General features: G+C 37.1%; 1 protein-coding gene and 2 long non-coding RNA genes across 9 annotated transcripts in view; 2 read left to right on the plus strand and 1 right to left on the minus strand.

Moving 5' to 3' along the window:
• Positions 1–134: 134 nt before the first annotated feature.
• On the plus strand, positions 135–1903 carry LOC118471313 (uncharacterized). The gene is made up of 3 exons (XR_008604237.1): positions 135–454; positions 1157–1265; positions 1422–1903. It is a non-coding gene; the product is annotated as an uncharacterized LOC118471313 (long non-coding RNA).
• Positions 1904–2528: 625 nt separating this feature from the next.
• LOC129350743 (uncharacterized) lies at positions 2529–3950 on the minus strand. Its single transcript, XR_008604236.1, has 3 exons — positions 3593–3950; positions 2782–2890; positions 2529–2625 (listed from the first exon to the last, which is right to left on the minus strand). It is a non-coding gene; the product is annotated as an uncharacterized LOC129350743 (long non-coding RNA).
• Positions 3951–5875: 1925 nt separating this feature from the next.
• The window catches only part of ago4 (argonaute RISC component 4), a 49657-nt gene continuing 33092 nt past the window's right edge, over positions 5876–22440 (plus strand). For 4 of the 7 annotated variants that reach the window (XM_055018221.1, XM_055018218.1, XM_055018222.1 and 1 more), the window contains exons 1-3: positions 5877–6070; positions 19842–20013; positions 20933–21053. In XM_055018221.1, the coding sequence (XP_054874196.1) occupies positions 6052–6070; positions 19842–20013; positions 20933–21053 (312 nt within the window). In that variant the 5' untranslated portion in view covers positions 5877–6051. Of the gene's footprint in view, positions 6071–19841; positions 20014–20932; positions 21054–22440 lie in introns of all 7 variants that reach the window. The other 3 variants (XM_055018217.1, XM_055018219.1, XM_055018220.1) reach the window with 1 other exon arrangement.

Genomic DNA, 22440 nt, shown 5'->3' on the forward strand with positions numbered 1-22440 from the left:
TTCAGTTTCATTCCATATATTCAGAGTTTCATTCAATATATTCAGATTTTCATTCCATATATTCAGATTTTCATTCCATATATTCAGAGTTTCATTCAATATATTCAGAGTTTCATTCAATATATTCAGAGTTTCATTCCATATATTCAGAGTTTCATTCAATATATTCGGATTTTCATTCAATATATTCGGATTTTCATTCCATATATTCCGAGTTTCATTCAATATATTCAGAGTTTCATTCAATATATTCAGAGTTTCATTCAATATATTCCGAGTTTTTACCTACCGAGCCCCGGAAGGGACATGTCGGTATGGCGAAACGACAATGGAGGACACCCACCCGTACGAGAGTTTTATTGAGTTTTATTTTGTAATCAGCCTAAAATACAAAGACATTCAAGCAGTGCGATGCATGAGGAGTCTGCCATGCAGACCAGCGATCCTGATCCTGGTAAGTTTTATTTCTCCAACACCCTGCTGTTAGCCCGCTATGAATACACAGCTACAGTAGTCCCACATTAATATTATGAAGGCTACACCAGCTAACGTGGTAGGACACAGCATCAGTGATCAGAGGTTGGTGTTGAACTGTTGTTTGCTAACCAGTTAGCCGCCGCTAAGATAACAAACTATGGAACAATTCCTTATAAAACCTGAGAAAAGGAGCAGCAGTATTTCCTAACAAGACCTGTATTCAAAACCTCCCACGTTGTTACACAACGACCCATTAATCATATTACTGAACTATATGGTAATCATTGAAATTTCTCTTGAAGAACCAATGAACTGTTTGCTAACATTATCATTAATGTAAGTCTAAAACTAATTCAACTGATCAATTTAACACAATGAAGTAAAGAGTACTGGTAATGTGCAGCTATTTTTATCATTTCAAGGTAAAATGCTGATTGTTCTTGAGGTTTCAGCTTTGCAGATGTGGAAATTCAAAGCATTGATTTCCTTTACTCAGATTTTTTTGGGTGGTTTTCAGTTGTGCCTCAAAGCAAGGCATTTAGCACTGTTAGAAATTATTACAGGTATTTTTGTAACACTTTCTAACATCGTATGGACAAAGCAATAATTAATCAGTTAATGGAGAAAATGGTTTTAAATTACAGATGCTATCATCAACATTTCTTATTCATTTATTTAGTTGTCGGCCTTGGATGATGAGGTCCAGTTACCAGGATAACTACTCTGCAGCTCACTGATCCCATCCTGCAGCTCATCCATGCCGTTCTCCTCTCAACAGACCAAATCAAGTAAGATCTGTTTAGACTGTGTGGACAACAACATGATCAATATGTTAACTTTCAGCCCATCCTAAAATCACAAAACAGAACATTTACTTTAACTGTGTTTATGAATATAGAAAGTAATTACTAACAACTAATACCTTTTTGGGTGCTTTTATGCAGGAAAAAGGAAGCAGGATGCTACTGTGGATCTGCTGCAGTATCTGGAGAGGTCAGAGGAACAGTTGAGGAGACACCAAGACCTGACCTCTGCCATGCTCCAGAACATCCAGAGACCAAGACCTGACCTCTGCCATGCTCCAGAACATCCAGAGACCAAGACCTGACCACTGCCATGCTCCAGAACATCCAGAGACCAAGACCTGACCACTGCTATGCTCCAGAACATCCAGAGGATGGATGAAAATTCAAACACCTTGGTTGGACTGATGGGACGTACGGTGTCAGTGCTGGAGAGACTGTCACAGAAATAAACTGCATTATCCACTACTTCTGATCTTTTTAAAAAAAAAAAAAAAAAAAACTTCTTTTTTGTAAATTCTTTTACATTTTAGTTATTTAACTTCACCTGTTTTGTATTTTAACTCTTGCACGTTGGGGGAATAAACAGAAATTTGTGATGAAAGATGCGTGTTTTGTCTATAATCTACAGACTTTATTCAGTGTTCAGTGCACTTCTGTTACACACATTTTGACAGATAATTAGTGGTGCTTTTGAACATATCACACCAAGCAAGATAGATAAACTGCACTACTGCAGCAGATATATTATTGAAGTGTGCTTAGATGACGTGTATACATACACCGCTCACAAATAGTTATTCAACTTTTGGGTGAAATTTATGGAAAATGTAAAAAATTCATGCTATGGTGATACCAAATCATGAAAGTAGGGCATTTAAGTAGAAGCATGCAATAGCGATTTCCTCATCTCAAACAATTTATTGAAACAAAAACTAACAACAGTGGTGGGTATATCACAATAAAAATGTCAGTGTCTCATGACAGTTTGGACAGAACAGCAGCCTTCAGCTGAAATCCAGTACAATTGTGTCCCACCAGTGGCGTGATCACGGATATCCAGGCAACAGCTGACCTCTGCCTCGCAATTAACCTTAAGACCATCTGTAAAGATGAACATAGATATTATCATCAACTTACTGCGTTTAACTGTTATGTAATGGATGAAAACATAGTCGAAGCGAAGTAACTAAGCTAATGCTAACATGTTCAGTGTTAAGAGTCAAAACATCTCTGACAATTACTTGCCTTCCCCGTTGGCTGTGACTGCGATGAAGGCAGATTGTTAATCACAGCAGAGCTAATCTGAAGAGCAGATCCACAGTAGCATCCTGCTTCCTTTTTCCTGCATAAAAGCACCCAAAAAGGTATTAGTTGTTAGTAATTACTTTCTATATTCATAAACACAGTTAAAGTAAATGTTCTGTTTTGTGATTTTAGGATGGGCTGAAAGTTAACATATTGATCATGTTGTTGTCCACACAGTCTAAACAGATCTTACTTGATTTGGTCTGTTGAGAGGAGGACGGCATGGATGAGCTGCAGGATGGGATCAGTGAGCTGCAGAGTAGTGATCCTGGTAGCTGGACCTCATCCTCCAAGGCCGACAACTAAATAAATGAATAAGAAATGTTGATGATAGCATCTGTAATTTAAAACCATTTTCTCCATTAACTGTTTAATTATTGCTTTGTCCATACGATGTTAGAAAGTGTTACAAAAATACCTGTAATAATTTCTAACAGTGCTAAATGCCTTGCTTTGAGGCACAACTGGAAACCACCCAAAAAAATCTGAGTAAAGGAAATCAATGCTTTGAATTTCCACATCTGCAAAGCTGAAACCTCAAGAACAATCAGCATTTTACCTTGAAATGATAAAAATAGCTGCACATTACCAGTACTCTTTACTTCATTGTGTTAAATTGATCAGTTGAATTAGTTTTAGACTTACATTAATGATAATGTTAGCAAACAGTTCATTGGTTCTTCAAGAGAAATTTCAATGATTACCATATAGTTCAGTAATATAATTAATGGGTCGTTGTGTAACAACGTGGGAGGTTTTGAATACAGGTCTTGTTAGGAAATACTGCTGCTCCTTTTCTCAGGTTTTATAAGGAATTGTTCCATAGTTTGTTATCTTAGCGGCGGCTAACTGGTTAGCAAACAACAGTTCAACACCAACCTCTGATCACTGATGCTGTGTCCTACCACGTTAGCTGGTGTAGCCTTCATAATATTAATGTGGGACTACTGTAGCTGTGTATTCATAGCGGGCTAACAGCAGGGTGTTGGAGAAATAAAACTTACCAGGATCAGGATCGCTGGTCTGCATGGCAGACTCCTCATGCATCGCACTGCTTGAATGTCTTTGTATTTTAGGCTGATTACAAAATAAAACTCAATAAAACTCTCGTACGGGTGGGTGTCCTCCATTGTCGTTTCGCCATACCGACATGTCCCTTCCGGGGCTCGGTAGGTAAAAACTCGGAATATATTGAATGAAACTCTGAATATATTGAATGAAACTCTGAATATATTGAATGAAACTCGGAATATATGGAATGAAAGTCTGAATATATGGAATGAAAATCCGAATATATTGAATGAAACTCTGAATATATTGAATGAAACTCGGAATATATGGAATGAAAATCCGAATATATTGAATGAAACTCTGAATATATGGAATGAAACTCTGAATATATTGAATGAAACTCTGAATATATGGAATGAAAATCCGAATATATTGAATGAAACTCTGAATATATTGAATGAAACTCGGAATATATGGAATGAAAATCCGAATATATTGAATGAAAATCCGAATATATTGAATGAAACTCTGAATATATGGAATGAAACTCTGAATATATTGAATGAAACTCTGAATATATGGAATGAAAATCTGAATATATGGAATGAAAATCTGAATATATTGAATGAAACTCTGAATATATGGAATGAAACTGAATATATTGAATGAAACTCTGAATATATGGAATGAAACTCTGAATATATTGAATGAAACTCTGAATATATTGAAAGAAACTGAATATATTGAATGAAACTCTGAATATATTGAATGAAACTCTGAATATATTGAAAGAAACTCTGAATATATGGAATGAAACTCTGAATATATTGAATGAAACTGAATATATTGAATGAAACTCTGAATATATTGAATGAAACTCTGAATATATTGAAAGAAACTCTGAATATATGGAATGAGAATCTGAATATATGGAATGAAAGTCTGAACACTTTCATTCAATATATTCCGACTTTCATTCAATATATTCCGACTTTCATTCAATATATTCTGACTTTCATTCCATATATTCAGACTTTCATTCAATATATTCAAACTTTCATTCAATATATTCCGACTTTCATTCAATATATTCAAACTTTCATTCCATATATTCAGAATTCTAGATTTTATATATATATATAATTTCCTAAACGGCATGCCATATATATATATATATATATATATATATATTGGACAGTTTTGATCAAGTTTTGAGTAATTTTGGAAATGTTTCTCAGCATTTTGGATACTTTTTTGATATTGCGGAGAACTCTTGACTGATTTAATATGCTGCTGGTATCTTGATTTTCCATCGGGATCAATAAAGTACCTACCTCTCCCTACTGGCCATTTTAGGGTCAAACACCGTAAATGTTTAGTTTATCTTTGCCTGTTTTTTAACATGTGAGTAAACATGTTTTTTTCCTGTGATTTTACTAGTTATTATCTGTAATTTAACAAAGCAGGTAAAGTCTGTGGAACAATTTCCATAATTAAATTAAATTAAGCACAATAAATAAGTTTTCCTTTTTAATAATGGAAAATATTTGTAAAATAACAATATTGAAAACACATATTCAAAAACTATAAAACGCTAGCAAACATCTGTAAAATAACGATATTTTTTATCAATATTTTTAGGCACTGCCATGGCCACGCCCTTTGACTTATGAAAAAAACTTTGATAACTTTTGATCAGGAAGGACTATCGCATATGCTGGCCAAATTTGAGGGCTCTCGGACTTACCCCCTAGGAGAAGTTCATCACAAAATTTTAACAGCTAATTCAAGATGGCCGACTTCCTGCTGGGTTTACAATATGGCCGTGGTTGACTTGTTTGCGTTTCCTGATGTGCTGCATATGCCTACAACATTTTGTAGCTGTCGATGAAACATCTTGCGCGTTGGGCTAATGTCACATTTTTCAATTTTTGATGGGGCGCTATGAAGCCATTTTGGCACACATATGCACAAGTCCCATAAAATATCAAAGTTTTCGCCAGTCCTGATGTGTGTGCACATTTTCATAATTTGTGTTAAGGCCGCCAAAAATATGTGTTTTCCGACGGACGTAGAAAGAAAAATAATAATAATAATAATAATAATAATAATAATAATAATTCCTTGCATTACAATAAGGTTCTCCGCACCGTCGGTGCTCGGACCCTAATAATAGTAAATATGATCCATAGTTAAAGTTTGATCCGCCAGTGCGGTATAGCAAATTACGCATGCGCACTGCGGTCTGCACGTTAGTAAGTGGCGCATGCGCACATACAAATCCCCAGAAGCAGCAGCAGCAGCGGCTCCGGTCGGTCAGCGGTCCTTCACGCAGCTACCTTTATTCCCTTTTCTTAAATTAGTCACTTTCAGCTTCGCGATACCGCCCCCAATTTCAGCGTCGGTACGGAGCCGCCAGGCCGGGACAGAGACGGAGAGAGAGGCCTCGGCCATGGAAGCGCTCGGACCCGGTAAGAGATGTTTCGAACGGGCGGGGAGCGGAGGCAGCGAGCCCGGTGTGGGACCGTGTGAGCCACTGCGTCGCGTCACTGGGGGTCGAGGCTGCGGCGAGGCCTCCACAACAAACCGAGGCCCAGCCCGAGCCGCGGTCCCGACGTCCGGTTTACCGTGCCCACACCGAGCAGGGGGGTCGGTTACCTGTCCGTACGGGGACGGGGGGTGTTTTTAGCGGCTGTGGGGTCGTGTCTGTCCGGTTTTTGTGTCTCCGAGCCCCGCTGTACCCGTCGTGTCGGGGCTGGTATTGTGTGAGTGGGGATTTAACTGGGACCGTCCTCCCTTCCTCCCTTCCTTCCGCGTCGTGGTGTGTTTACGTTGATGTTTGTTATCGCTGTGCCTCTTTTAGGCCACATACCCTCCATTTAAACCCGCGAACCGTCGAATTACGACCAAACAAACCCGTATTGGTGTGTTTTTTCGAGGTGAATTCACACCATCGCCATCAGGAACAGTATGTCTCCCCGTCAAAGATGACAACGATGGGTGGAAAACAAAATGAATGCCAATAAAACACGTTAGTGGCGCTAAATGAGCGGGCGTGCGTGTTTTGTGGCTCGTAATTGTGGTGTTTTTGCTTTGCGGGGCTGTCATCAGGTTTACGCGCCTGTCCGCGGCCATGCGCCTGATGGAGCCCAGCGGGACGGATGGATGGTGGCTTTTATCGATCAGATCTGCAGGCCAGCTCCATAATACTCACCTCCTATATTATAACAAAGGCACTTAGTCTGCAGTCCTGCACGCACACGCATACACACGCAGCGCTGCAATGCATTTAGACTGTCAAAACCCTGCAAAACATGCTAATTCATGGCATTTTCCGTGCGTATTTTTGGACAAACGACGCATGTTGCAGAACAAAAATCAGCCTTTATGCGACACGCGTGGAGCGGGTTTATTTTGGTTGCGTGTCCACACAGTTCGCCCACAGGCTCCACGGTAAAGGTGGTGGCATTAGGAGAGGCTGAGGTGTGTTGTGTGGACGGTGGAGGTTTCTGGGGGAGTTTAGGGACACAATGATATCTATCCATCCATCCACAGGTGTGTGATGTGAGTCATTCAAGCCTTCAGGTTTATTTTGCATGGTACTTGTTTTTATTTTTTCAGTTTGAGATGGGGTTGCTTGTAGGGCTGCAGGATGATGGAGAATCTGAGACTGCATCAACATAAGTAGAAAAATATGCAGTAAAAATATAAACATAAGTAGAAATATTTCTGTTTTTAAAATATAAACATAAGTAGAAAAATATGTTGTAAAAATATAAACATCAGTACAAGAATATGTCCTCAAAATATAAGTAGAAAAATATGTGGTATAAATATAAACATAAGTAGAAATAAATGTTGTAAAAATATATGCATAAGTAGAAATATTTATGTTCTTACAATATATACACAAGTACAAAATATGTGATAAAAATATAAACAAGTAGAAAAACATTTCTTACATATATAAACATCAGTACAAGAATATGTCCTCAAAATATAAATAGAAAAATATGTGGTATAAATATAAACATATGTAGAAATATTTATGTCCTTAAAATATAAACATATGCTAGTTAAAAAATATTTTCTAAAAATATAAACATAAGTAGAAAAATATGTCCTAAAATATAAACATAATTAGAAACATTGATGTCCTAAAAATGTAAGCATAAGTAGAAAAATGTGTGGTATAAATGTAGACATCAGTACAAGAATATTTCCTCAAAATATAAGTAGAAAAATATGCTGTAACAATAGAAACATACATAGAAATATTTATATCCTTAAAATATAAACACAAGTAGAAAAATATGTGGTAAAAATATAAACATAAGTAGAAAAATAATGTCCTAAAATATAAACATCAGTACAAGAATATTTCCTCAAAATATAAGTAGAAAAATATGCTGTAAAAATATAACCTATGTAGAAAAAATGTTGTATAAATATAAATGGATGTAGAAATATTTATGTCCTCAAAATATAAACACAGGTAGAAGAATATTTTCTAAAAATATAAACATAAGTACAAGAATATGTCCTCAAAACATAAATAGAAAAGCATGTAGTAAAAATATAAACATAAGTAGAAATATTTGTGTCCTAAAAATATAAACATATTTAGAAAAATGTGGTATAAATATAAGCAGAAACATGTCTTGTAAAAAATATAAGCATATTTAAAAAAATGTCCAAAAAATATATTAACATGAGTAGAAAAATATATTCCAAAAAGAAGAAAAGTATGTTCAAAAAATATAAATATAGGTAGAAAAATATGTGGTTGAAAATCTAAGTAGAAAATATGTAGTAAAAATATAAACTTAAGTAGAAATATTTGTGTCTGAAAAGTCGCATGCAGGAATTTCCAGCAGGTGACCAAAATAACTTGAATAATTAATTCTGAAATGATTGGGTTGTTTTTGTAGGGGGAGTGCATCTTGTCAAACATAAAAATGCAAAAAAAAACAATAAATTTGGAGCCTTTCTCATGTGGTGTAACGCTGCCAAAGACGTCCAAAATTATATATTTTTTTGCCTTGGATGGCAAAAATTCACTTTAATTCTTTAGATACACCCTGTGGGATGTTCGTAATGATCACAGCAACCATCACTCCCCGTAATATCACATTACTATTTAATTTTCTGGACCCTGAGGTGACTGACTGGAACTTGGCAATCACAGCAAACCAAATGAAAACAGTAATTTAAAATATTAAAAACTTAGCTGTATAAAATACTAACAATCTGGGTTGAAATGACAAAAACTTAATTGTGCAAAAGGACTTTTGGATGGTCACAGTTCCTGATCAGGAGCATTTTTAGGGTTAGAGTTCAAAGAAAAACATGAACACAGAGTTAGATTGATAAAACAGAAGCGATGTGAACAGTAAATCAGACTGTACAGCATTAAATGTCAGGAAAAAACACTTGTTGAACAATATTTAAAACAAGTTTTAGGTCCAAATGTTGACCTAAAATTGGAGCCATCAGGTTTATTTTGCATTGTGCTTGTTTTTATCGCAGTTTGAGATGATGTTTGTTTGTAGGGCTGCAGGATGATGGACAATCTGTGATTGCAATGTGAACTTATGTCCAAAATGTTTTGGGTTTTTTTGCCTTGAATGAAAAAAAATTACTAAAATTCTTTAGATCCGCCCTGTGTGTCTCGCTCCCCGTAATAGGTTTGGGTTGAAATGTTGATATGCAGAGACAGTCAAAAATAGGAAGTAAATACAGCTAATTTGGGTAAAATTTGGAAATATCTGGTGCTAATTTCAGTCTGATCTGCCAAATATAGTTTTATTTACTTCCACAACCAGCTGTACTTGTAGTTTATGGCCAGTAGTCAGAAATACTTTATTGATCCCCGAGGAGAGTTGCTCCCATTCAGTCTTTTAAATGTAAGGTGTAGAAATAATATAAGACAAACATTAGTGTAAAAGTATGTCGTAAAAATACTAACGTAAGTAGAAAATATGTCCAGTAAATAGAAATGCGTCCTAAAAATATAAACAAAAGTAGGAAGAAAATGTCCTAAAAATACAAGTAGGAAAAAAAAAAATGTCAACATAAGTGGAAAAAATGTCTTAAAATTATAAACATATTTAGAAAAATGTGGTATAAATATAAGCAGAAAAATATGTTGTAAAAAATCTATGCATATGTAGAAAAATGTCCAAAAAAATCTAAACATAAGTAGAAATGTGTCCTAAAAATATGAACATAAGTTTAAAAAAAAAGTGGTATAAATATAAACACATGTAGAAAAACATGACCTAAAGATATAAATATAAGTAGAAATATTTATCCTAAAAATATAAACAAAAGTAGGAAGAAAATGTCCTAAAAATATAAGTAGAAAATGCCTAAAAAAATCAACATAAGTGGGAAAAATGTGTCCTAAAAATATAGACATAGTTAGAAAAATGTGGTATAAATACAAGCAGCAAAATATGTTGTAAGATATATGAGCATAAGTAGAAAAGTATGTCCAAAAAAGCAGAAAAGTATGTCCTAAAAATATAAAAATAAGTACAAGAATATTTCTGCAAAATATAAACATGAGTAGACATATTTGTGTCTTAAGAAAATCGTCCAAAAATGTAAACATAAGTAGAATTATTTGTCTACAAAATATAAACATAGCTTAAAAAAAATCCTAAAAATATAAACGTATGTAGAAATATTTGTGTCCAAAAAATATAAGTTTAAGTCAAAAAATATGTCTGAAAAATGTAAACGTAAGTACAAGAACATTTTCTCAATATACAAGTAGAAGAACGTGATAAAAATATATAGAGAAGTAGAAATATTTGTGTCCTAAAAATATAAACATAAGTACAAAAATATGTCCTAAAATATGAACATCAGTAGAAATATGTGTCCTAAAAATACAAGCAGAAGTAGAAAAAATATGACCAAAAAATATACATAAGTACAAGAATATATCTTCAAAATATAAGTAAAAATATGAACATCAGTAGAAAAATATGTGCTAAAATCATCAGTTAAAGTCCAAACCAGCTGAACTTCCATGCATCCAGGAGGGTATTTCCAGCTTGTGAATGGCTCTAAGCCCGTCTTAGTGCAGCTGCAGCGTAGTTTCTTAATCCAGGTGATCTGCAGGTGGAGGCGTCAGAGCTCAGTGACTCATCACCGGCCGAGCCATCAGCTCTAAGCTCTCTGCTCCACGCCGCTGTGGTTAGCAGCGATAGCTTAGCATTAAGGCTGGAATATACTTTCCGCACGAACGAGCCACGCGGAAATCAGCCGCATGGAAATCCGTGCGAGAGAACGTGTGTGCATTTATACTCCGTGCGCGTCTGCTCCAAAACTGCAGGGGGCAGTGTAGCTCAAACACATGTCTACCTGGTCTACTCTGGTACTAAACTAGAGAAGAAGAAGTTTGCCATTGTTTACACCACTTACAACGCGGCATTTTACCGAATAAAAGCATTTCAGCAGTTAGTTTTATTTCACACCATGAATAGTTCATAACCCGGTAAACTGGAGGTCAGTTTTAATCAAATGAATCATCTCTAGTGTTCTTATTTCCATTCATAGTTGCAGGAGTTGTTGCTTTTTATTTTCCTTATGCGATTAAAAACCAGAACATGTTTGGTTTTGAACAGTTGGTCCGACAGAACAGTTTGAGGACTTATTAATCCTCAGATGGTTCAGCTGAGAAATATCAGCAAGTCGCCACCTTTTGGTTTAGGAGATGTCTGTGAGCAGAATGGCTTCAGGCGCTTCACGTTTCTAAGTGTAGTAATGTGGCAGCTGAGGAGGCTAAATATAGGAACATCTCTGTTTTTGGAGGAAGACTCGCTGCACATCATGCAGAGACCGAAACCTTCCTGTAGTGTTTGAGCGTGCACATGGTGAGCAGAGCAGCAGGAACCCTGTCAAAGGCCATGCATCACCAGTATTAATACAACAATCAGGGTGTTGGCAGTAAATTAATCTTTAACAGCTGACTGTCAGTTCTACACGTGAATAAAAAGTGAGATTATTCCTGAAAAAAACTGTAAAAACCCTGTAAAATATAATGCATTAGCAGCAGAAATACAGTAATCAAGGTGTTAAACACGTGAATAAAAAGTGAGATTATTCCTGCAGAAAACGGCTGCAAAGTGTTGAATTTAGCCAAAACCTAAATGAATCCCATTTGATTCGTCGATCAGTTTTCTGCTGCTTATCCAGACCCAGACGTTGATTTAATTCCACTTATCATTAGGAAATATTATAGTTTCACAGCAGGGAAGTGTTGCAGAAACGTAATATAGTAATAAATAATTATAAATTAGGTAGCTCTCACATGTTTTCTGTCATATTTTCATACTTTGGATTGTTTAAACTGTAATTATTAGTTGATTGATCAGCTCAAGAATGTTAGTTTGCTCCATTTTAACAATGAGAATTGATCATATTTGGAGCAAAGGCATAAAAATTTTCTTCTTTTGTTTGGGGATTTGGACATTTTGGGGATTTTAACTTCTGGATGAAAGAAATTTCAGTACTTTCTGATATTTTAGACACAAAATTTACAGGAAACATGTTTGTGAGATTTACCAAGCAGGAGAATAATTGTGTAATCGTTGCGTACCAGTTGGTTTGCTTCATTTCAAGAATGAGAATTGGTGATTTTTCATTCAAAATAACAGAACATTATCTGGTTCCTGCTTCTTTTGTGGGAGGATTTGAAAGGTTTTGTGGATTTTAGCTCATAGATCAAACAAATGTAAGTTTTTCCATCATTTTATCCTAAAATTAAGTGAAAAAACACTTGTGAGATTAACCAAAAATGAAAATAATTGTTTAATCATTGGTTAATCAGTTAGCCAGGCTCACAGATTCTGGTTTTTGCTCTATTTAACTCTGATAGTTGGTAATTTTTTTTTTGAGCAAACTCATTAACATTTTGCTGGTTCCTGCTTCTTTTGTGTGATGATTTGAAGGTTTTGTGGATTTTAGCTTGTGGGTAAAAGTAATCTAAGTATTTTGCACGCCGTTCATTGGCTAAATTAGCTGGAAAAAATACTGTAAGATTAACCAGTGATGAAACTAATCATGTATTAGGTACAGTCCTGTTATTAGTCATTCTCAATAATGTTGGTATGTTCAGGTGTAACAGTTAAAACTGGTCATTTTATTGGTCAGGTTCTCTGGTTCCAGCTCCTTTTGTGAAGGGATGTGAAAGTTTCTTTGGTTTAGGCTTGTACACCAAAGAAACATCTGTAATTTCTGACATTTTATATATTAAATTAACTAAAAATATCCGTCGGATCGTGTAATAGTTGTAGCCCTGTGGAGTTTGTAAAGCGTGATTAAAACATTATTTAAAAAGTCATAAATTCAGTCCTGATTACAGAAGCTGTGCAGCCTTAACCCTGTAAGACCCAAATATAGAAAAAAAGAGGAAAAAAAAACAAAAAATCTGTATGTGTGTGTGTATATATATATATATATATATATATATATATATATATATATATATATATATATATATATATATATATATATATATATATATATATATATAATCTCTAAATATAGAAGAAAATGAGCAAAAAATAAAGATAGACAGACAGACAGAAAATAATATTTAAAAACATAAACCTGTTGTATTTCTGCAGCAGTGGGTTTTTCGGGGTTAGACCTGTTTCCTTGCCTGTGAGCATAAACATCAACACAAAGCACCAGACTAGAGTCATAACAGAATGCATTTTAAGAACTGTTTAATTCCAACACACTTGAGATGTTTTAATGTGCAGCAGACACATAAACACCGTGTGCAGCTTCCTGCTCTGTGTTCAACAGCTTCCTTTTGTTGCCATGGAGGCCAGTAGGACGGAATGAATGAACCATCAGACACATTAATCCCAGTCATGACAAAGATGAGCAACAAATGGCTTCTTATCCGCCGTGCCGTGGAGGAGGTGGAGGCTCGTTAGCGTGACGGAGGAGGAGGAGGAGTCGGGGGGCCTGGGGTGGACAGGGGCATGTTGTGGAGCGTGTTCTCAGGAAGCCACGGGGAGGCCTGATTGTCCGAGACGGGCTTCTTCAGATGCTAACTGGAGCGTGTCGGTGCTTCAGGAGGACCCCCGCAGTCCCAGAGCTGTCAGATGACAAAAGCATTAAGCTGCCTCCTCCAGAACCTCCTCCAGAACCTCCAGAGCTGCAGCGTTTCAGCCTCAGAGACACAGAAATACAGCCTCTGACTGCTGGTTTCAGTCCCAGTGGACGCTTTCTCTGTATCTGGGCTGAAATCTGCTTTACTTTAACAGAGCTAGCATCTCATGAAGCTGGATCATCATCAGGTCATACATGTGCTGCTTCAAACCCATGTTGACGTCATGTTCCTCCATCTCCTGCAGCTGGTTCAGTGACAGTTTAGGGTTCATTCACTACCTGAGGAAACTTTATTTATCTCAAAAATTGTGCCAGATATTCCTCAGAAAAACACAAAATGACAAAACAGAAGAATTCAGTTCCTAAAAAGTTCAAAAGTTAGGGATCATCCAAACAATTCCATGTTTTCCATGAAAACTCCCACTTTCATCCATGTGTTAACATAACTGCACAAGGGTTTTCTAATCATCAATGAGCCTTTCAGCACCATTAGTTAACACAATGTAGCATTAGAACTAGGGCTGGGCGATAAATCGATTTTATTGATTAATTCGAGTTTGTACTTAATGTCGATTTGTTTTAATGAAAATCGATTTTCTCATCAACATCCGCCACCAACGCCTTCCCGCTGGGCTCCCGTAGTTCAGATTTTTACATTCTGGATAAGATCAGAGTAACAGACTCGCTGTGTCATCACAAGTCTACCTATGAAACATTTTAAAAACACATTTATTTGGTCTTTCTTCAGGTTGGCTCTAGTTCATCCCGATTCATTAGTTTGTGTTACAGTTAGAAAATTACTGACGGAAACGGTGTCTGAAAAACGCAAAACCGCTGCAAACAGCGAAGAGACACAAATATTCAACAAATTTACTGCAGCCAGCAACTGACTCCTGCTGGTCATACTACAACTCTTGGTTTAATATTAAATATTTTTTCTCATAATTGTAAGGAATTTTTTAGTTTAAAAAAAAAAATAAATAAATAACTAAACTCTTATGCATTGTAGTGTCAACAAATTTACTGCAGCCATAAACTCTCTCCTCCTCGTCATAGTACAACTCTTGAACTCTTGGTTTGATATAAAACATTTTTTTGTAATTTTAGGAAATTTTCTATTAGTAATACAATTCAATAACTTCCCTCTTATATTTTGTAGTGTACTTATGTGGTGGTGGTAGGTGGGTGGGGCGCTGGGGCTGGAGTGCAGCTTATAGGAGGGGCTCCAAGCCACACAGGTTGGGAACCACTGAAGTAGAAGTCAGTCTACTTTATGCAAATGAGCTGCAGCCCTCTCCAGGTAAACACACCTGATCGCAGCGGGAAACGCACCGCAACTGGACCAGCAGCCACATGCAGCGCATTTCCAGCTGCGATCAGGTGTGTTTACCTGGAGAGGGCTGCAGCTTATTTGCATAGAGTAGATTGGACTCTGGGGTGCTGAGAATAGGTAGGGGGTACAAAAAAAAAAAAATCGGATAAATCGTGAATCGGGATTGTTTGTGAAAAAATCTGAGATTTTTTTTTTTAGGCCATATCGCCCAGCCCTAATTAGAACACAGGAGTGATGGTTGCTGGAAATGTTCCTCTGTATGGAGATATTCCATTAAAAATCAGCCGTTTCCAGCTAGAATAGTCATTTACCACATTAACAAGGTCTACGCTGGATTTATCATTCATTTAATGTTATCTTCATTGAAAAAACTGCTTTTCTTTCAATCGTAAGGACATTTCTAAGTGACCCTAAACTGTTGAATGGTTGTATATGAAATTTGTCTAAAACTACTTAAAAATTGTCCAAAGTAACTTAAAACCTTCTAGGTTTCCTCAAAGGTCTAAACTTGTCCAGAATCAGTCAAAAAGTTTCCAAAATGACCAAAATAACTTCAATCCTGTCCAGGTTTCCTCTAAAGTGGCTAAAATGACTTGCTCAGAATGAGTCGGAATTGTCCTAAATGAGTCAATAATTGTCCAAAATGACTCAAAACTGGTTCAGATTACCTTGAAACCGGCCCAAACTGACTTTGAAATGATCCAAAATGGCTGCAAATTTGTCCACAATGACTCAGCGTTTGTCTAAAAGGATAGTAACTTGTCTGAAACATCTCAAAAATGGTCCAAAAGGCCTGAAAACCTGTCCAGGTTGTCTAAAATGACTCCAACGTTGTCTGATATGATTCAATACTTGTCCAAAAAGACTGAAACGTCTTCAAATTGTCTCAAAAATGGTCTAAAACGGCTCCAAAATCATCCTCAATAACCCTTTTTAGGTTTTAACATATTGGACAATGGAGAGAGACAGTAAACGTGGGGAGAAGAGCAAATGGCCGTGGGTCGGACTGGAACCCATCACTGTAGTCCTGGTTTATATCGTCACATTAAACCCTCCAGTGATGCAGGTGGAGGTTCATACTCATTCCAAAGAACGTTCATCAGACCAACATCTTCCACTAAACTAATCAGAATACAGTCTGTAGGGAACTACTTCTCTGTGGTGTTTGTTGTCTTGTTTTAGTTCATCTCTGCTTCCAGTCTGAAGCCTCGCTCCTGTTCAGAGACGTGATGATGTCCTGATCCACGGTTAGTCTGTCTGGATTCTAGGGCTGGTCCAAATAGCAGCTTGTGGGATCCGGATATTTGGCCCCAATTAATGACGAATATCCAAATATTCGGTTCGCTTCGTAATGTCCGATGGGGGGATACGTCAGGCGAATTGGCGAGACGAATACTGATCATGCAAAATCGTCCAACGGGGGGTGGGGGAGGGATCTGAATATTTAGATCTCAAAATAAATATTCAGATACCACCATAATGACCGAATATTCGGATATTCGGGTCCAGCCCTACTGGATTCAGAGCCAGTGAGCAACGGATTTTCACAATATTATAATAAACACACAATAAAATAATTCTTGGAGTTAATTAATTAATGCATTAACCCTGTAAAGCCATTTGTATTATATTTGATCCATGAGTTTCAGAGACCTCTATCTCATCAATATAATAATAGTTTTCTTAAAAACCTGTCGTATATACCCGATCCAAGTATTCTGCTGAAGTCAGATTTTGACACTTTTTTAAATCGTCCACACAAGTTTTTCAGGAAACGCTAGTTGTCAAGAAGTAAAAATAACATCTGAATTGTTACTCATTTTTTAAAATAAGTATTTTCTGCATTGAATGAATGCATATTTACAGAGAAATTCATTGTTTATATTTCAGTTAACTCGTGTTACAATGTCTGAATCAGATGTGGTCCTCCAGGTTTATAACAAGCTTTTTTCCTGAATCGTCATGTAACATTTTTGTAATGTAATCTATGTTAAACCTATGATTAATTAACTTAATGAGTGAATGAAATGCCATCTTCAAATGCAGTTTGAGTATTTTTACAATAATAATTCCACTGAAATCATAATTGCTGTGCTATATTGATCAATTTTTAGATGTCAAAGACTAGAGGAAGAAGAGAGAAAAAAGTGCACTGAAAATATCAACGAGATGCTGGATGGAAACACGAGTGCATGGAGCAATAATAAGTAAATGTGAAACATAGCGGGGTTCTGCGTCTCATAAGTAATAGAATCTGTCATTTAGATGTCATTCCTATAGAAAAAGGAGGAGTTAGTCGGTGTTAATGGCCTCTCCTGTCTATATATCTCCATATATATCTCTATAGATGGTGTGTGTGGATGGCGTGCTCAGGGTAACGGTAATCCCGGCCTCCCTGTGTGGTTTCCCTCCATATGGTCTGTCTGGCAGGCCTGGGTCTTTGTCCTGGCTGTCTGGGTGGAGCCGTGGGCAGGCCCAAGGATAATTGGAGGTCATTGTTTGGTCGACTCATGTAGGTCAGAGCTGCCATCAGTCGTTTCTGTGCATTCAAGCAGGTGTCACTGATGGGATGTTTGCAGCCAGCGTGGCGTGATGCCGCTACTGTTTATCGTTCAGACGTTTAATGCAAAGATCAATGCTTCCGCCGTCGGACGTCTTTGCTCACATCATTAAAAGTGTAGAAGCTCTACCTATGAATGAACACAAAACACAACCAGCAGCTTTATAAACCAACCAGTCTACTTGACATCTCCACAACCAGCAGCTTTAAAAACCAACCAGTCTACCCGACATCTTCACAACCAGTAGCTTTAAAAACCAACCAGCAGCTTTAAAAACACAACCAGTCTACCCGACATCTTCACAACCAGTAGCTTTATAAACCAACCAGTCTACTTGACATCTCCACAACCGGTAGCTTTAAAAACCAACCAGTCTACCTGACATCTTCACAACCAGTAGCTTTAAAAACCAACCAATCTACCCGACATCTTCACAACCAGTAGCTTTAAAAACCAACCAGTCTACCCGATATCTTCACAACCAGTAGCTTTAAAAACCAACCAGCAGCTTTAAAAACACAACCAGTCTACCCGACATCTTCACAACCGGTAGCTTTAAAAACCAACCAGTCAATCTGACATCTTCACAACCAGTAGCTTTAAAAACCAACCAATCTACCCGACATCTTCACAACCAGTAGCTTTAAAAACCAACCAGTCAATCTGACATCTTCACAACCAGCAGCTTTAAAAACCAACCAATCTACCCGACATCTTCACAACCAGTAGCTTTAAAAACCAACCAGTCGACCCGACATCTTCACAACCAGTAGCTTTAAAAACCAACCAGTCGACCCGACATCTTCACAACCAGTAGCTTTAACCAACCAGTCAATCTGACATCTTCACAACCAGCAGCTTTAAAAACTAACCAGTCGACCCGACATCTTCACAACCAGTAGCTTTAAAAACCAACCAGTCGACCCGACATCTTCACAACCAGTAGCTTTAACCAACCAGTCAATCTGACATCTTCACAAGCAGCAGCTTTAAAGTAACCAAATCACCACAAAAATAGATGAATATACCATAGACCAAAATCTACACTAAAAGAAGCAAAATTACCACAAAAAGACACAGAATCAGCAAAAACAAATGCAAAATCACCACAAAAAGGGCCAAAACAACTAGAAAAAGACATAAATTAGCACAAAATGATGCAGAATCTGAACAATAAGGGCTACATTGACAGAGGCAGGGTTGAGGTCAGTTTTTCATCCATCCAGGAGTCACAATCTAAATACTAAATCTGGTGATCATCAGATTGACTGAACCGTTGGAAAATTCTACAAATCCTGTCCTAAATGACTAAAATGAACCAGAATGACTAAAAACTGTAGAATCAACATTCCTCTACCGTACCAACAGGACTAAAAGATTTTCTAGTCTTGAGTCTTTTTGTGGTGATTTTGCATCTTTGTGGTAGTTGTGCTTCTTTTAGTGGAGATTTTGTGTCTTTCTATGGTATATTCATCTATTTTTGTGCTGATTTTGCTGCTTTTTATGCTGATTTTATGTCTTTTTGTGGTAATTGTGGAAATTTTGTGTCTCTGTCGTATATTTACCCTTTTTTGTGGTGTTTTGTGTATTTTTGCAGTAGTTTTGTTTAATTTTTGTGGTAGTTTGGACCCTGTTTGTGGTGATTTTCTCTCTTTTTATGGTCATTTTGAATGGTTGAGGAGATTTTGCATCATTAAGCAGAAATTTAGTGTCTTTTTGTGGTATATTCATGTATTTTTGTGGTGATTTGGTTATTGTGTGGTGGTTTTGGTCTCTTTTTTTGTGGTTAATTTGTGTCTTTTTGTAGTCATTTTCCAGGTCTTTTAATCATTTTAGTTGCAGTTTTCTCAAATGTGTTTCCATTCTAAAATGTCACGTTTCAGGGCTTCATTAAATAAACTAATGTAACTGCAGATAAAGGATCAGCTGATTCTGAGGAGATCAGGAGATTTGGTTGATTTTTCTTCCGGTTCTTAAATATAATCCTACTCTGGTCTGCTGCTGAAACTAACAAACAAACCATCTTTTTCCTTTTGTGATTTTGCTGAACTGTAATGGAACGATGCTCACTGTGGACCATCTTTGATGCAGTGATCTTTATTTTTTCTCCTCCAGAGCTCACGATTGTTATTTTCTCCAGATTTTCTCCTCCAGAGCTCCTGCTAATCGCTCTGAGACTAACATTAAACCCGTTTTGTCTTGTCTCTCCAGGCCCGCCCGCCCCTACCTCTCTGTTTCAGCCTCCACGGCGTCCCGGCCTCGGCACGGTGGGGAAACCCATCCGGCTCCTCGCCAACCACTTCCAGGTCCAGATTCCCAAGATTGATGTCTATCACTACGATATCGACATCAAGCCTGAGAAACGGCCTCGGAGGGTCAACAGGTAAAAACACCAACCAGTCTGTGTTTATTCCAGTGGTTATAACCAGTCTGTGTTTATTCCAGTGGTTATAACCAGTCTGTGTTTATTCCAGTGGTGATAACCAGTCTGTGTTTATTCCAGTGGTGATAACCAGTCTGTGTTTATTCCAGTGGCTATAGCCAGTCTGTGTTTATTCCAGTGGCTATAACCAGTCTGTGTTTATTCCAGTGGTTATAACCAGTCTGTGTTTATTCCAGTGGTTATAACCAGTCTGTGTTTATTCCAGTGGTTATAACCAGTCTGTGTTTATTCCAGTGGTGATAACCAGTCTGTGTTTATTCCAGTGGTGATAACCAGTCTGTGTTTATTCCAGTGACTATAACCAGTCTGTGTTTACTCCAGTGACTATAACCAGTCTGTGTTTATTCCAGTGACTATAACCAGTCTGTGTTTATTCCAGTGGTTATAACCAGTCTGTGTTTATTCCAGTGGTTATAACCAGTCTGTGTTTATTCCAGTGGTGATAACCAGTCTGTGTTTATTCCAGTGACTATAACCAGTCTGTGTTTATTCCAGTGGTTATAACCAATCTGTGTTTATTCCAGTGGTTATAACCAATCTGTGTTTATTCCAGTGGTTATAACCGGTCTGTGTTTATTCCAGTGGTTATAACCGGTCTGTGTTTATTCCAGTGGTTATAACCAATCTGTGTTTATTCCAGTGGTTATAACCGGTCTGTGTTTATTCCAGTGGTTATAACCGGTCTGTGTTTATTCCAGTGGTTATAACCAGTCTGTGTTTATTCCAGTGACTATAACCAGTCTGTGTTTATTCCAGTGACTATAACCAGTCTGTGTTTATAACCAGTCTGTGTAAACCTGAGAAAGCTTTATATTCCAGTATAAACATGTGTCTGACTGCTGATTGTTCCGTCTTTCAGGGAGGTGGTGGACACCATGGTGCGGCACTTCAAGATGCAGATCTTTGGAGACCGACAGCCGGGTTACGACGGGAAGAGGAACATGTACACGGCACACCCACTGCCGATAGGGAGGGACAGGGTTGGTATTCCAGGAACACATTCCTACGTCTCTGTTTGGTCGTCTGCTTATTGTGTCATCATGTAGAGGAGAATAAGGAACCGTCTCTTCATTCTTAAAGGCAGTTCTGGTCGCTAATGCAGCTCTACATCACTGATCATGTTTTAAGAAGGAAGCGGCGGCTGATGACTGGATTAGTCTGAAGCAGAGTAGATGTTTATGGCTGCTGAGTGGACGTCCAGGAAGTCCTGTTAGATCTGTATGTCTGTTTTACTGTTTAACCCTCACAAGTCCTACTAGATACCTCACATTTTCTTCCTCCGGTCTCATTTTTACTCACTGTGGGCTCATTTTTCACTGCAATCTAAAGTCCTGCAGCTCTGTGGAAACACAGCAACCATGAGGAAGGAGAGAGAACTCAAATATATGATACAAAAGTCATCCTGAATTAACCAAAATGTGTCTAATGTCACAAAAAAATGGTTCAGAATGACTGAAAATGTGTCTGAGATAAAACGTGTCCAAAAGGAACCAACATTTGTCTAGGATGACACAGAAATAATCTAGAATTACTCAAAATGGTCAAAAACAACTTGAAAAATGTCCAAAATTATTTTTCAATTCTTTCAAAATTTGTTCCAAATGAACATTTTTGATAATCTTTGTGCCATTTTTGTCATTTTGGGCAGTAATTGAGTAATTTAGGAGATGTTTCTGATCATTTTAAGTGAGTTTTGGGGTTATTTTGGACGTCTTTTGACTCATTTTGCACAATTTTTGAGTCATTCTGGAAAAGTTTAGAGGAAAAAAGGTCATTGTGGATAAACTTTTAAGGCTCGTATCAGCATGTTGGTAGGTGGTTGGTCAGAACTATTAGAGACGATGGAAGGATCATTTTACACATATTTTGATTGTTCAGTTTAACAGAAACTTGTTCAAAATGGTTCAAAAGTTGTCCTAAATGACAAAAAGGTCATCCTGAATGACTGAAAATGTGTCTAATGTCACAAAAATGGTTCAGAATGACTTAAAATTAGTCTAGATAAAACTTGTCCAAAAGGAACCAACATTTGTCCAAAATGACACAGAAATAGTCTAGAATTACTCAGAAATGGTTAAAAACAACTTAAAAAATGTCCAAAATTATTTTTAAATTTGTTCAAAATTAACATTTTTGATAATTCTAGAGAAGTTTTTGTCATTTTGGGCAAAAATGTAGTAATTTAGGAGATATTTCTGATTATTTTAGGTGAGTTTTGGGGTTGTTTTGGACCTCTTTTGACTCATTTTGCACAACTTTTGAGTCGTTCTGGACAAGTTGAGGGGAAAAAAGTGCAGCATGTGTGATAGGTGGTTGGTCAGAAGTATTACAGACGATGAAAGTATCATTTTTACCATCAGAAGATAC

Source organism: Amphiprion ocellaris, chromosome 15 (assembly GCF_022539595.1).
Source record: "Amphiprion ocellaris isolate individual 3 ecotype Okinawa chromosome 15, ASM2253959v1, whole genome shotgun sequence".
NCBI lineage: Eukaryota > Metazoa > Chordata > Actinopteri > Pomacentridae > Amphiprion > Amphiprion ocellaris.